General features: G+C 37.5%; 1 protein-coding gene across 1 annotated transcript in view; it reads right to left on the bottom strand.

Annotated features, from left to right (window-relative positions):
* Nucleotides 1–4,756: 4,756 nt before the first annotated feature.
* tsc1b (TSC complex subunit 1b) overlaps nucleotides 4,757–16,685 on the bottom strand; it is a 56,259-nt gene continuing 44,330 nt past the window's right edge. Inside the window, exons 19-22 of the mRNA XM_030149643.1 lie at nucleotides 13,802–13,924; nucleotides 11,326–11,513; nucleotides 9,908–10,081; nucleotides 4,757–7,831 (exon numbers count right to left, since the gene is read on the bottom strand). Of these exons, the coding sequence (XP_030005503.1) occupies nucleotides 7,165–7,831; nucleotides 9,908–10,081; nucleotides 11,326–11,513; nucleotides 13,802–13,924 (1,152 nt within the window). The 3' untranslated portion in view covers nucleotides 4,757–7,164. The remainder of the gene's footprint in view (nucleotides 7,832–9,907; nucleotides 10,082–11,325; nucleotides 11,514–13,801; nucleotides 13,925–16,685) is intronic.

Raw genomic sequence — 16,685 nt, forward strand, 5'->3', positions numbered from 1 at the left:
CACATGATGCAAAATACACATTTGTTGTCAATTTCATCAATGCAGCTGTCACATATTGACCTTGACAGCATTAAGTGCAACATTAGCAGCCTAGGACTCTAAATCATCTCCAATCATCAGCTGTGTAATACTCTATTTACCAGGGTGCCTTACCTGTTGATCCTGACATGGCCGCAGGATCTGCTGTTGTTTTTGGATCAACAGTGCCCTCTTGTGATAAGAGAAGATAAAAGTAAATACAGTACATGCACTAAAACATGAATATTAAAACATTAAATCAATACAAAGTAGCATTTCCTAATTGTGAGGACACATATTTCTCAGCTTCAAGTTATCAAATGTCACATAATCATAATGAGCTCTTATAAGAAAACATTAAAAAATAAAACTAAGTTCAACAAGGTCTGTATCTGGTCTGAAAATGTGACAAAAAAGGTGACAAAACGTTATTTCTGCAATACTGACAAAACAAAAAACATCAACATGGCTGTTATTAACAGGATGTTTAAAACATACTTTTGATATCATCTTGGACTTTTTGCTGCACTCAGAGCCCTATAAAGATTAACTAAGGGTTTGTGCACATTGAAATTGCATTTTTCATTAAATTGCTGATAATTGTTAATCGCATTGTCTGTCAAATGTCAGAAAAATGATCATCAAAAATGACTTATCAAACATTAATATTGGGCTTTTGGCTGAAAACAGCCCAAAATCTAAATAGTGTATGTTTACACCAATAAAAGACAAGAAAGACCGACAGCTGCCTCATGTTCATCTGTATCTGTCGGCTCTGCAATGAACTGGCAACACATCCAGGATGAACTCTGCCTTTGCCCATAGGTAGCTGGGATAGGCCTCGTCACTGCCACGACCCTCACGAGGAATGAGCAGTTTAGAAAATGGATGAATGCGTCATCTGAATGTGTAACATTCATGTTTAAGGAGGAACCCTTAACAATGTCCAAGTTTAGTCCAATGTGTTCGAGACCCATCAATACATTAAAAACAGCTACTGATAAACTTTATAAATGATGGTAAATTAATGACACACTCATTTCTCATCTCAGACTGACCTTGTGCTTTTTTAAAAACTTAAGACTCTGCTTCTCTATGTCAGTTTTCAACTGGAAAATATATAGCTTATGATGATCAAACAATTCAATTTTTGTAACTGAAATGGAGGAAACATGTTCTTGGGAAGAGCTTTTAAATGTTGATCAAAGCAATGTGAAATACCAAAGGGAGGTCTCAGGTGTGAAGGACATAAAAAGACCTAAATGATGTATGAGGGTATGCTGAAAAGTCTATAAACGAACTATGAAGGAGTAACAGAACAATAAAACTTATGATGCATTGACATCCACTCTTGTGATTATTAACCGCATCGGTTTCGGATAATCCCACATTTGGTGGTTCATTGAGCACTATAAAAGTTTATAGTGGTGACTGGTAACCAGCAGCTGGTCATGTCACACGAGGCCAAGGAACATTCTGAAGCAGATGCAGACAATTTTCACTAGGAATTTCCTTACACAAGATGAGTGTTGGGTCCTCTACTTTGAGCCAGAGGTGAAGAGGAAATCCATACAGTGGAAACACCTATCCTCACCTCTTCCAAAGAAGGCCAAGGTTGTTTCATCAGCAGGGAAGGTGATGGGCTCCTGAGGGGCCAGACCATAAATGGAGAGTACTATGCCAACTTGCTGAGGCAGCTACAAAAAGCTATCAAGTCCAGGAAAACTGACAAAGAAGGTAATGTTTCATCAGGACAATGCCCCAGCACACAAGTCAGTGGTTGCGATGGCTGCTGTGCATGGACATTTCTTTGAACTGGATGATCGCCCTGGATATTCTCCTGATTTAGCACCATCTGACTATCATCTGTTTCCCAGCATGAAAAAAACACTTGGCTGGGAAGCAGTATCAGACCGATGATGAGTTCATATCTGCAACTGGTGACTTTTTTGACCATTAGGATAGAGGGTTCTGCACCAGGGTGAGCACTGCAGCACTACTGGAAGAAGTGTGTGGACCGCAAGGAAGACTGTTAAAAAATAAACCCAATATGGTCTCATTCGACAGGGGCATCATGGTCAGCCTATCAATTTCTCAGCCTACTCTTGTAAAAGATGCAAAAGGACAAAAAAAATTTACATTAAAAAAAGACTTTAAGAAGCTGTTTTGACAGTGGGAGAGTCAGTAAAAATGTAGATTTATGGCACTTCATGACATATTTTTATAAGTTTGGGTCCAGAGGAGACACTAGATTTTTCTTTTGAGTTTTGAGCTGAAAAAGTTTGAGAACCAGTGATTTAAACAATACACATTATTTGCAAAAATCACCTATGCTCTGCCAAACTCCATCAAGTGTGTTTAAGTTTGCGTAGCCTCCCTCTCAAACTCAGCAGTGATAACCTGCAGGAAAAAGTGAAAAGTAGTTTAGTCAGAGATTGTAATTAGTTACAGGCTTGACATAAGGTAAGGTAATTTAGAGTTAGATTAATATCTGTTCGTGTACACAGTAGCATGTATGAAATTTGACTAAATTACCCTGAATTATCCTAGCAAGTCGGTAAATAAAAATGGGCAGCATTTCTACCAAAACTGTAAAAATATTTTGCCTCACATGACTAAGCTAAGAATTTCAGAAGAAGCTAACAGTAAGAGAGGAGGCGTAAGAACATCAGAAAGCCCAGGTTAGGGTTAGATTTAATCAACTAAATTCAAACTAATTTTCCGACTAACCGGCCTTCTGATAACAAGGTGAGCAGCCATTAAGTGACCACCTGCGGGCTCCGTCTATTACCTGGAACTAGGAACCGTTAATCACTCGAGGAAAATAAAGACAAAAAAAAAAAAAAAAAAAAACTTCAAGTAAAGAGGGGTTACTAAGATTATAATTTGGATTTATAAATGTAGTTAATTAGTAACTCCTTACTGGAAAAAGTAGTACTATTAACCTGAAGTATCCAGCTAGGTGTTAGCTAGCATGTAAACCATCCAACCGCTAATATACAAATACTATTAACACTATTAATATTAAGTGGACATGGTTACAAAAGTTCATATACGGAGGAGCGATATTACAAAACTTACCTTTACATCTGCAATCCTCCAATATTACCATAAAAAACAGAACAAATTGCTTTAATATGTATTAAATAGTAGCTATGCTCTCTCGACATGACATAGAGGGCACGCACGTGGGACAGTTTATTATCAAGTATTATTAATATATTATTACAGTTTATTAAGTTTCTTCTGTCAAGTATCCTAAAATACAAATTTAGTTACTTTTTTTTTTTTTTTTTTTTTTACCTTGTAACTTGGTGGTTTAATTTGCACTTTCCTGACACAACACAGTAATTCACTCATCTTGTCAGCCAGTCAGTTTATTTTATGTTCTAGTCTGTAAGTACTTGTTGCTTGATGTAGAATTTAACTGTAGGATTACTGCTTGGCTGATTTAGACTTCAGAGTGTGTAGTTTTATCTAGAAAATACTCAAAAGATTAATTATCAAGTAGCAGCTTATAAATTACCCTTATTCAACACCTAAGCTGATCAGGGGTGTAAGAAAATATCAGTTCCGCAAAATATCGCGATATTTCACTTCATGATTCTGTATCGATATTTTTAAGTATTTATTCAAATGCAGACATGGTGGAGATTCATTTTTGTTTTTCTTTTTTGTTTATCATGCTCTTTCATTTATATATTCACATGGGTATTTTTGCTCTGTTGTTTGTATAATGCAAAAGTAATATTGTGATATTGCAGGTCATAAATGCAGTTTTTTGAAATTAATAATGGTTACTTCAAGCATCCTAAAAGCACTTTTTACTGTCTGACAGAGGCAGATGTTAGTTGTTTGTTTTTTTTATTGGAATTGCACAAAAATAATGTTCTGATGTTGGATGATTCAGGGGCTGAACACTATGCATTCTTTTCACAACTAATAGAATATGAACATTTAAGCAGGATCTTAAAATGTAATGTCTGTAAAACATTATTTATTTGTGCTTTTTTTTTGTGCTGGTAAAGCCGCATGTTAAAACTTTATTTATCCAAATACTGCACTTTAAGTTTTTCCAGGAAATAATCTTTTAAAAAATGCAAATCAAAAAATATCGCCTTATTAACAGTATCATGATCCTACTTTTGTGATTTTTATTGTATTGCCAGATTCTTGCCAATACACACTCCTAAAGCTGATTGTTATACAAGTGGTTGGTTCCTTCAGGTCCAGATTATAGGATGTCTCCCAAACATGAGTCACTCAAACACCCATTAAACTGTTCAATGAACTTATCAACAGACAGCAGGAGAAGAGTGGGACTTCCAATTTGAAAACATCTCAAAAAACTCCTACAAACAAGATTTCTACTAAGGTGCAAACTCAACAGTGGTGTTTCCATTCAGCAGCTAAAACAAGACTTAAGGTGAACATTGGAATCACCCCTCAGCCTCCCCAACCTCATCTGTACCAGCTTCTATCTGCCCCCATGACCATGCACAGACCCTGAAATACATGAAAAATGTAGGTGAACATTGCCGTCCGAATTTGTCAAACCCAATTTGACCCTGAAAATGAAGGTTGAGGTCGGCGGCCAAAGAACTCATCCAAGGGCTTTTCAAGTTGTATCTTAACAGCAAATATAAGTAAGATCTGACAATTTGGTGAAGAGTAATCACTGATGGACGGACACAGACGGACACTGCAGGGTACAACAAAAAAAAGTAGAACCAAGAAATGTAGTGCAAAACATTGAAGACGATCTTTATTGTTCACAGTTAAACACAAGCCACTGCTTTAAGAACTTCCTTTTTTGCCATTTTGTCCCAGATTTCCCAGCTCCGGTCAGAGTCCTGATTTCTTGTTTGTGCTGATTGTACCTTCTGTCTTGGTTGCTGTAGTTACTATGGTTGGCATTTTAAAGTGGATTGTTGAACATGCTTTAGATAGCGAGGCAGAAGGAAATGACAGCAGGGGTTCCCGGTGGACAACAGGATTTAGACGACTTTCAGCTGCAGTTTACCTCTAACACTCTGGTAACACTGCCTGTCAGACCTGCATGAAGTAAAACTGTTTAGACGAGTGGTTTTTGTTTCCCCATCCTTGCCGAATGTACACACAAGATGAGAAACAACACTTCTGTTTAAATATGTTTAAATTCAGCCAGAACACAAATGTCTGCATGGCACTTTCAAAAACAATCAGCTGGTAGGCTTAAACAGAAAATACTTAGGCTTGGATCTCATGCCAGGTCTGACTCAAAATTTGGATATGCACTTGTGAGCACCCTTTATGGCTGAATAAATAAAAAACTAAAGGTATGACACAATGTGGCATGTAAAAATCCATCATTCGTTTTCTAAATTTCATACACTCTCCTTGTTGCAGTGTTTTGAGCCAACATTATCACATACGCTCACACTGTCAGACTAAACCCATCCCCTCTGACTTATCTTGGACTAAAATCAGTGTAGTTTTATATGGAAGTTAATTCACCTCAACAAAATATAGACATAAGCCTTACAAAAAACATAAGCCAAACGTTTATACACTGATCAGCACCTCCAGATCTGATGTAAGACTTGCTCATGTTTTCATATCGTCCTGCAGAGTTTCAGGACAAATTCATAAAAATTGCGGGGAAAAAAAAAAGTCTTATTTTCACCTAGTGATACTTTGGAAAAAAATGTGTTGAGGTTCAGGGTTTATGATGGTGGTTGGATTTGTGCATGTATACTCAGCAGAAACAGCAGAAGGAATAGTGTCCCAGTTATTCAAAATATAATCCACAATGAGAACAATCTTCTCCCGCTACAAAATATGCGCAAAAATATTGGGACATCTGGTCATCACTCATTCAGGAAAACTCATTCAAATCCAGGGGAAGTTTATCAAATATAAGGGAGTGTATCAGTAGGAATTTCGTGCTATGTGCTTGATTTGTCCCAATATTTTTGTCCATATAGTGGTATTCCTTCAGAGGAGAATGCTCTGCAGATCGGTGTTTAGATTATCCAGAGTAACTGGGATACTTCATGTCGACCTCAAGGTCCCTTCAGCAGATTTTCTTGAGCTTTTGGTAGATTTTCATGGAATGCTTTTGGAAACTTTAAACCCTAACTTTTAAGAAGTCCTTAAAGTGCTCAAACTAGAATCATAATACCAACACACAATTTCAGATCCTGTGATGTGACAGAAAGTTTCAGAGCGACTACTAAACACTGTTTGTCAAATGCTGTTTCAACCGCAACAAACGGCAGATGGTCCATGTTTCAGGTTTCTATTTAATCCAGTCAATCTCTGCTAATTTAGGAAATATTTCAGTCCAAAGCAAAATTTTGTAACTTTATCTTGCTAACAGTATTTCAGTTTAGCTCCTCTGTACTGGAGTGAAGTAGAAACTTAACAGGCAACTAAATGAAGCCTGAAATAAAACCAAAACTTTCCGAGTTGCTCTTAATCACTTTAGGTAGTTTAATTTGGGTGAATAGACCCTTTAAAAAGAGAAGTCTGGACATCTCTATCAGGCTTAATAGCTTTGTTTTGGAGTGTTGGGTGAAAAGACTGACTCCTCTCTCATGTCTGTACGGTAAACACGAGTCTACAAACGCCACAAATAACTGGAATTGGATGGAAATAGCTAGTCTGTCTGTCTGTCTGTTAGAAGATTAACATGTTTTACAGTGTTTAATTAGCACAAAAACCAAATGGTAAGGGTTCGTGTGCAGAGCTACTTCCAGGCTAGCTGCCTTTACGCTAAGCTAAATGTCTGTAGTTTCAGATTTGTTGTACAGATCCTCTGACTTTCACTTAAAATTATAGATTCTTAATTCACATCCTGTTGTCGTCTTTCTCAGCACCTGATCACTGTAACCAAACTTGTAGCTTCATCACTGGTAACACATTGACTTTCTTCACCTGTCTTCCTGAAGGGAATGAATGACAAGTCAAAAAAAAAAAAAAAAAAAAAAAAAGAAACTAAAAGTAAAAAAAGTGAAGGGAAATCCTGTTGTCCACTCAGGGGAATGAAACAAATAACACTGAATCCCGAAGAGTTGCTGACATGTTACTCTTTTGCTGATTTGTAGCTCTTCTTCGTCATTAAACTTCAGTCTCTCCACCGTCCTCCCGGCTCAGTTCGTGTCTCTAACTGTGCTCGTGATGTGTTTCATTGTAGTCCATGATCTTTAGCTGCTGTTGCCGGGGGCGCCCTGACCCCGCCTGACCCCGCCCTCCACCGGACCCTGCCCCTGCCTTCCTGCGGGGGCTTTCCTGGCTGGAGGCCCGCTGTTTGGGCTCAGAGGCGGGCTCTTTGCTGGGCACAGTGACAGGAGTGGTGGCGGTGGAGGGAAGTGGCGGAGGAGGAACAGGAAAAGGCGTGGGGCAGACGGGGGCAAGGGCGGGGGCAGTTTGTCCCGTACAGGGTGCCTCCACACACAACTCAGTCTTCAGCCCGTGGGCGAGGCCGGCCAGGCGTGGTGGCGGCGGCTGCTCCTCGTCACACTGACTCTCGCTCTTGTTTCGAAACAGCTCGCGCGCCCTCATGCCCAAGAAGCTCTTGGCGCTGGGGTACGAGCCCACGGTGAGCGGCGCGTCCGCGTGAGGATAGGACAGGGAGGAGGGCTCCACCAGCAGGGGCGGGGCCAGGTCCTGACCGCCGTTGATGGAGTTGGCGGTCACCTTGGAAGAATTGCTCGCCTTCGGTTGCCCTGGCGATAAAGTGCTGCCGTTGCCATGGGGGGAGTCGTGCAGTGGTCGAGTGTCGGCCTCCTCGTTCTCTTGGGTTTTACTTGGTCCATCAGGCACCATGACGCTGTGGAGAAGAATCACATTAAAATATGGTGATGTTTAGGACAGAAAATACAATAAGTCAGTTTCAGCCAAACCTAAAGACATTCACAGTCACTGGTAATTTGCACACAAATACTATTTTATTATTTTTAAACTTGCACTAGCTGGGTTTTGTTTTATATTGTATGTTAAGACACACCTGAGGTGATTTTCCTTCATGACAGACACAATTTAATGAATCTGAATCCAATCTGCAAAAAATCCACACTAGAATCTAAATTTAGCTTTTTTGGCTTCAGTTGAAAGCACTGCAGTTCTGTGTGTTACTATCCTTGTTTTACACAGACATTAAAAATTTTGGCTACTTGGAGATGCTTTTAAGGAACACTGTTGATTATACTTTGAGTACCTTTTAAATTATTGGTGGTGTTCTATATGTAGGTTTTTATTCTGTGTTTGATGTACATTTTTAGTGTATGTGTATGGCTGAAATGTCAACATTTTGTAAGTTCTGCTACTGCTGTTTTGGCTAGGACACTTGCAAAAGAGATTTGTAATCTGAATGAGAAATTTTTTCACAGTTAAATAAAGGTTAATAAATAAATAGACTAAAAATAAATTAAAGTTGATCACTTTCTGCTTCAAAACGAGCATTACTTTGAACATTTTTAGCTTCATCATCATAGTAATTTTTCCCTGGTTAAATAACGGTTAATAAAATAAATAAAAACTGAAATATAGTTTTCAAAATACTTTCCTATTTTTTGTATTTTGCAGTTTTATCATACAATTATCACTTCAGGTAAGAAATCATTTTTATTCATGAACCAGCAGGTCAGTACAAAAGAAAATAACGCATATAAGTAAATAGTTTTGTAGTAAGTGGTTGTAGTTTTGTAGCTGTAGGGTATTCTTTTTTTATGAATACAAACTGTATTTTCTGTTCATGTGTGGACGTATGGATCTGTTTAAGTAAAAACCCAACCAAAGAGATGAACGATCAACATCTAGAAACTCTCTGACTCTGTTTTAATGCTTGTCTTCTGACTGTGTTGACTGCTTTGTCCCTAACAAATAAAAACAAATGAAATGAAAATCACTGTCAGTGTATTTTCTCGCACACAGCAGCAGATGACTGATTTCTGTTGGATCTCTCCAAAGTCAGCATCATCACCAGTGGAAAAGCACAACGGAGGAGGACTGCGACTGCTGAATATGTTCACACTATTTAATACTTTATGGATTATAAAATTAATCATTCAGCTGATAAAATGTTGATGAAAACAGTAAACCACAGCTGGAACATTTCAGACCAAGACCGACAATATTCAGCTGGCATCTGTATTAGAACAGGGGAGTCAAACATACGGCTTGTGGGCCAAAACTGGCCCGCCAAAGGGTCCAATCTGGCCCACGGGATGAATTTGCAAAGCACTGGAATATATTAACAGTCAAGGGTGTTGAACTCGTTTTAGTTCAGGTTCCACATAAAGACCAATGTGATGTCAAGTAAAATAATAGAATAATAACCTATAAATAATGACAACTACACATTTTCTCCTTGGTTTAATGTGAAAAGATTAAATTACAGTACGAAAACATTTACATTTACCAACTATCGTTTCGTAATAAAATGTCAATAACCTGAAGAAATGTGAACAACCTGAAATGTCTCATGAAGAATTAAAGATATTCTGCCTGTTACTAAATATTATGTGCATTTACAGATCCATTGTGATCTGTAAGTTGTGTTAATAATAAGCTAAAATATAATATTGCTGAAATTGCCCTTATTTTCTTTAAAAAATTTCAGGCTGTACATGGCTGTTCAGGTTTATTCACATTTTCATGATGCAATTTAACTTTTTTCACACTAAGAGAACCAACCAAAGAGAACAATCTGGTTTATTATTTATAGGTTATTACGTTATTATTTTACTGGTCTGGCCCACTTGAAACCATACTGGGCAGATATTCTGACTCTAAGGTCTAAGGTTTCAGGTCAGAACGCCATCATGTCAGATGTAAGTGAATGTGTCCAACAGACAAGAAGAAACACAGACAGACAGAAGGATGAAACTCCTGTGTGTTTTCTGACCTGGACTCAGCAGGTGTGCGTGAGGCAGCTCTGCCCTCTGGTGGCGAGCAAGAGGCAGTGCCAGCAGGGGCCTCCATCTCCACTCGACTGTAGAGCTGCAAGAGTTCGGTCTGAAGCAGCTGAGTGATTCTCCTCTGAGCCTGATACCTGCTGTCGGAGGCCTGCAGCTCGGCCCTGCAGGACAAAGACACAGAGCCACGACAACAAAAGACTTGAAAACATGGAACAGGAACACGAATCCACACAAAAGACCTGCTACATCTTTTCAGTTTTGACTAATCTGACAAGGGATTAATGATAAAATCCAAAAAAAGTTGCACCGTTTTAGATTCTTAAAGCTCAAAGTAACAGGACTTTTACTTTTATTGGACAGTCACTAAAAATATAGTGTTGTAACTTCACATTAAAGATGCTACATCAAGTTTGAAAAATACCAGACAATTATTTTTCTCTCAAATAACAGAAAAAACATTAAAGTTGTATGGCGAAGGATTTTCTTTTGTGAATGCCCGATTCAGTTTTCAGAAAGAAAATATTTTTTATCTCATCAAAATTGCTTTGTTCCTTCCCTCAATTAAAATGTAAATTGGTGGAGAAGTATTTTAGGATACAACAAAGTCAAACTGACGGTTAATTCTTATTTATTTTGTGTGGTCGTGTAGTTCATATATATATATATATATATATATATATATATATATATATATATATATATATATATATATATATATATATATGTATATATGTATATATATATATATATATAAAAGAATATTTTTAAATCTTGATGCTTTTCCTTGTTTTTATGTTGTCATTATTTAATTTCTGAGTTTCCTCTGGATAAATTAACTTCGTCTTCCATGTCTTTTGTATGTCCTCCTTTATGTATGTTCAATGTCTTTTAATTGGGGTTGTTAAGATGCAGCTTCAGTAGAAGCCCAAGGCAAATTTTCTAACATTTTGAGACAATAAAGTGAATTTTGAATATTGATTAACAAAAGTAATATTTCCTAATAACGCTACCTGTGACCCTCAGGAGGACTAAGCAATTCAGAAAATGGATGTACGGATGGAATGACAAGCTAAATAATTGTAATATTCAATAAAAACCATAAAAGAACTCAATATAAAATTATTGGCTAATGACTTATGTGGAACATAATCTTTAGCCCATTTAAGAGGTTGATGTACTCCTACAGCAAAAAAATAGTTATAACTTTTGAGCATATGAGCAGGAAACCTCACTTTCATTTTGAAGAGTTTGCAGTCAAAGCTGGTAAAAAATGAAAATATGAAGCAAACAACTTGAATATGGCCTGAAATGACACCCACCAACTGAAAACAGATTAATGCAAAATATTACAGTGCTGTTTTGCATCTGCTGTTTAAGAGACGACTTGAGGCAGACAGATACTCACTTTGCTTGACACTTTACGTCCTCCAGGAACTTCTTCTGCTCAGCGATGAGGTGTTCCTTCTTGGTCAGGAGAGTCTCCAGCTCGGCGACTCTCTGCTGCGCCGCCTCCAGTTTCTGGCCCTGAACCAGCAGGCTCTGCCTCAGCGTCTCCACCTCTTTCCTATAAGACACCTGCAGCATCTGGGCCTCCTGGGTTTTCATCCACGGAGGCGCAAAGATGAATGAATGAAACGATGAGAAAGGGTTTTAGAAAATGTGTGCTCAAGGTAGATTAGAGCATTTTTAACCTGCTTTGTTGAATAACACAGATGTATGAGACTCTGGTTTATCCCCCCTGGGTACACATGGGCAAATCTGACCAAGAAAACGCCACATCCAGACCCTTTATATCAGGGATGTCAAACTCATTTTCTTTTAGGGGCCACATTCAGCCCAATTTGATCTCAGATGGGTTGGACCAGTAAAATAATAGCATAATAGCCTATAATTAATGACAACTCAACCTGAAAAAACTGAAATTTCTTCAGAAAAATAAGTGAAATCTTAATGTTATGCTTCAACTTATTTATACATGTGCATTACAGATTGGATCTACAAAGGCACAAAACATTTACTGACAGGCTGAATATTGTTAAAATTGCACTTAAATTTCTTTAGAAATTTCAGGTTGTTCGGATTATATATATATATATATATATATATATATATATATATATATATATATATATATATATATATATATATATATATATATATTTTTTTTTTTTTTTTTTTTTTTTTTTTTTTTTTTTTTGCAATAAAACAAAGGAAAAATTTGGAGTTGTCATTATTTATAGGTATATTGTAATATAATCATTTTCACATTAAACCAAAAAGAAAATTTGGAGTCATTTATAGGTGATTATGATATTATTTTACTTGAGATCACAATTGGTCTGTATGTGGCTGCTGAACTAAAACGAGTTTGACACTTTCAACTGTGAATAGCTTCAGTGTAATTTTTGCACTTTCCAAATTCATCCCTTGGGCTGGATTGCAATCTTTGGCAGGTCAGTTTTAGCCTATGGACCGCATGTTTGACACCCCTGCTTTACATAAAGTGGTCTCAGCACTGCCACAAAATAATAATTGTTTGTATTATATGATATAATCCAGACTCAATCTGACCCAAATTTAAAGAGATCCTCCTCCAGTTTGACTTCAAAGTGCTACAGACAAAATAACTGACAGTTTCCTGCAGCTACTGAGGAAAAAAAGCCTGAGCTGAACTAGAAACAGAGGATACTGGTCTTTCGACATGTGGACTTCAATACCCCTTCAGCTTCACCTTTACACATCAGACTAATGAGCAGAGTTCTCCAGAGGCATTCACCGATGCCTAATGATCATCAGATGCTTTCATTTTCACTGGTTCACCAAATATGAACAAATGTTGAACAGTTTCATTGTCTATGGGACTGTGCGATTTTTTGGAGCTTACCGTTTGAGCTGCTTTCTGTTAAAATTAATAAACAGAATATCACACCACTGGCAGAAAACCAAATTAAACAGCGAATAAAATGATAGACTAGTCTGAATTTGAACATAGATATAATGCAAATATTAGTATTGTCAGACTAAACATTAATTTAAGGAAATCACAATAAAAGGCTGTAATTAATCATAAAAAAATTTTGTATTTACTTGTAGTTTTGATCAAAAAGATTAAATAAATGCATGTGTGGTGTTGGATGAAAGTAATGAATCACAAATTCCTTTGAGTTTTTTTTTAAGTTATTAACAACATCTCAGCTCAGTATCAGAATTAGAATTTATTCATTTGCCAAGTTAAAAAAAAAAAAAAAACCTCAGAGAGCGCTTGGCATTGCCTCTAACATCCATAATAAATTACAAACCTAACAGACAACACAGCATGATCAGTTACAAAGTGAATGTAAGAAAAAGTGGATTTTCTGGATATTTTAAAGTGTAAATGTTACACACTAGAACTTTATTAATCTAATGATGTCCTTTATAGTAATGTATCAGAGACTAAACCTGTTATTTTACTTGGGATTTTTCATACAGAAAACTTATTTGTATCAGCATTTCTTACTTTGATCCTTGCATTTTTAATTAAGTAAGGGATGCGAAAACTTCTGCAACAGTAATACACCAGTTACTGACGACAAAGAGTCTGTTTCAGTATGAGATGTCCGTTTGATTAAAAATGGTGACTGCGGTTTCGATAAAACTCTTCTTATAAAATATTTTAGGCTCTCTTCAGTGCCTACTGGAGTTCAGTGTCTTAAGTCGTCTTGGATCTAACCTTCCTGCAAAACTAAAAAAATGCGTCAGAGGGACAGTTTGACTTGACGTCCAACAAACCCAATTAGTGTCCCTCTTTTCACCTCAGTACGTCGCCTGTGCAACTCGCTGCATCTGTCACACAAATACAAACACACACACGCTCATGCACACGCCTCGTCTGCTCGTACCTTTGTATTATCGGGGCCTGCGTGGTGTAACTCCTGCATGGACAGCTTATGTGCCTCCCCGAGGAGCAGCAGCTGCTTGTTCAGGAAGCTCATCTGCTGCTGGGTGCTCTCGCTGTTGCTCAGCTGAAGGACACATGAGACAAACAATGACGATGGAGGGCAGAGCAGCAATTAAGCTACAAATCAAACCTGTCTGAAAACATTTGGGAGTGGATCCACGACACTGTACAGCCGGCAGGTTTAATCATTACTGATCAAAACCAAAGGGCTGGAAAAGAACAAAGCGAATGTTTCAGCAAAGACATCACAGAGAAGCTGAAAATGTCCAAATGAATGCTTGTTTTGTAGCAGAACGTCACTTTATAATCAACTTTAATTTATTTTTTTATTCTATTTATCTATTGACCTTTACTTAACATGGAAAAATGTGACTCAATGAGATTACAAATCTCTTTTGCATGACTGTCCTGGCCAAGACAGCAACAGCAGAAGTTACAGAAAGTACAAATTTCAGCCATACTGATGACAAAGAGTCCGTTTTGGTATGAAATGTCCTTTTGATTAAAAATGTTGGCTGCAGTTTTAATAAAAGCAATCTTAAAATATTTTAGGCTCTCTTCTGCACCTACTTGACTTCAGGGTCTTAAATTTTCTCAGATCTAACCTGCCACTGGAGCGAATGATGCGTCAGTGGTACTTGTTTTGTAGCAGAACATCACTTTATAAACAACATTCATTTATTTATCATTCTTTTTTATTTATTAACCTTTATTTAACCACGAAAAAATGACTCATTGAAATTACAAATTCCTTTTGCTTGAGTGTTGTGGCCAAGACAGCAACAGCAGACGTTACAGAAAGTACAAATTTCAGCCACACCCACACTAAAAACATACATAAAACACATAGTTAACTCAGTGCTAAAACCACACATAAAACACCATACTAAAAACATACATATAGAACACCTCTAATAATTTCAAAGGTACTAAAAGTATACAATAATAATATAATATGTCCCTTAAAACCAGTTCTCTCAAAGCAGAACCCAACTCAATCATTTAGAAATCAACCTACACCCAGATTTATCCTTTTCCCATTCTTTTAAACTGACTTTAAATAAGAATCTAACACTTCTGTCAGATAATCTGAGCAGCATCAATCCCTAAACGCTAAAATTACATAACAGAAAACCATAAAAACGCTGCTATTTTTGTCTGTTTGATCCAATAGCTCCTTGTTTTGCCAGGATTTCGGTTCAGTCTGGGTCACTCAAGGGAAACAGACCTCAGACAAACCCCAGGAGGCAGAAAAACACCCAGACCCCCCGTCCCGCTGACCCAAAAATAGATAGGGAGAGACATCTCCAAGGCAACTGAGCCGTGGGACAGTGCGCAATCTGGGGAGCAGTGGCAGGACAAGGACAGGGGGCTTGTGTGGTTTAAGTCTCCGGAGTCTGACCCAACTGTCAGCCAGCCTGTGATGGCTCAGACACCGACAAGACCGAAGCTGTTTACCACCGTCGAAGTCTTAGCCTCACACAAACCCTACAAGCCGAGAGAGCAGCAGACTCATTAGGATTCATCTACGGGCCAGACCGGTCAGCTGTGAACTCTCTCAGCTCTGTTTACATCATTTTACAGTCTATTTCAGTTACATCTCATGTGAAAACACAGTATGAGTGTCTTCTATGAGAGACAATTACAGCAGTGTTTTCACCTCGACCTGCAGCATGAGCACTACAACACATACAAACACCTCGGCTTTCAGATTAGGTTTGTTTGTTCCCCATGGCTCTGGCTTCTCCGGATGAAAACCATTGGAACCATGTAAATGAAAACAGTGACATGAGGAGTTACATAAACTGTTGGACTGCTGAAGGTGTATGAAAGATGAATGTGTTTCTGAGGCCTGGAAATGAAAACTGATAACACAATCTAGGTGTTTTTAGTGTTCTTACAGTCTTTTTTCAATTTGCTCATTAAAAATGTATGTTAAAAATTTTACCAAAAAAAAAAAAAAAAAAAAAAAAAAGAACCTGAAATGCTTTTACACATTGGAGACACAGAAAAGTAATAAGTAAATGCAAATAAGACAGAAGCGCATTAATAATTTATGAATAATTGTGTGTCTGCATGCGTGGACCTAGGAAGAGACTATAATATTCCCTGAATTAATAAGAGAAATAAACAGAAATGCCAGAAACACATAGCAAACCTAAATGCAAAGCTGAAGGAACAAGCGTACGATTGAGGATTTTGAAGTACCGTTAACATCTAAACGAGTAGTTTGGTTCAAGGAGAAAAAGCTGAAGTCAGCTCCGTGTTTTTACTTACAGCTGTCAGCTAAAGTTATCGATGTGTAAAAACACTGTCACATGTCCAAACTGGTACGTGATAATGTATTCAGAAACAAAAAGGAGGAAACCACACGTGCAGCTTTTGCCATCATCTTGACTCAGTTCGAAATGTGTTGTTTTATTACTATCAAAAGTAGTTTAGACCGTTTACCCCAACAGAAGCTAATCCAGAATATAACATTAACCCTGGCCATATCTTGTTTAGAGTGAACTGTTCTGTAAGTTCTATTAAGTGTGTGCACTGAGTTGGACTGAAGAGAAACTGTTAAAGGCAACAGAAACAGAGTGGATTTATGCCTCACACTAAGACGTGGACACCATAGACGTGCAGTGTGTCTGTGGGGGTGGAATCATGATGATGGTTCAACATCCCTGCTATCTGCTCCTTCAGAAGCAGTTCAGAGAGGAACTAATAGAAACCATGATGATGAACAAAGTCTTAATACTCACATAACAATAACAGATGGAAACGTATAAACTTACATTTTCTTTTGCCAATTTTCTGAAAATTTAGTTACAATTTAC

This window comes from Sphaeramia orbicularis, chromosome 12 (genome assembly GCF_902148855.1).
Source record: "Sphaeramia orbicularis chromosome 12, fSphaOr1.1, whole genome shotgun sequence".
In the NCBI taxonomy this organism is placed as follows: Eukaryota; Metazoa; Chordata; class Actinopteri; order Kurtiformes; family Apogonidae; genus Sphaeramia; species Sphaeramia orbicularis.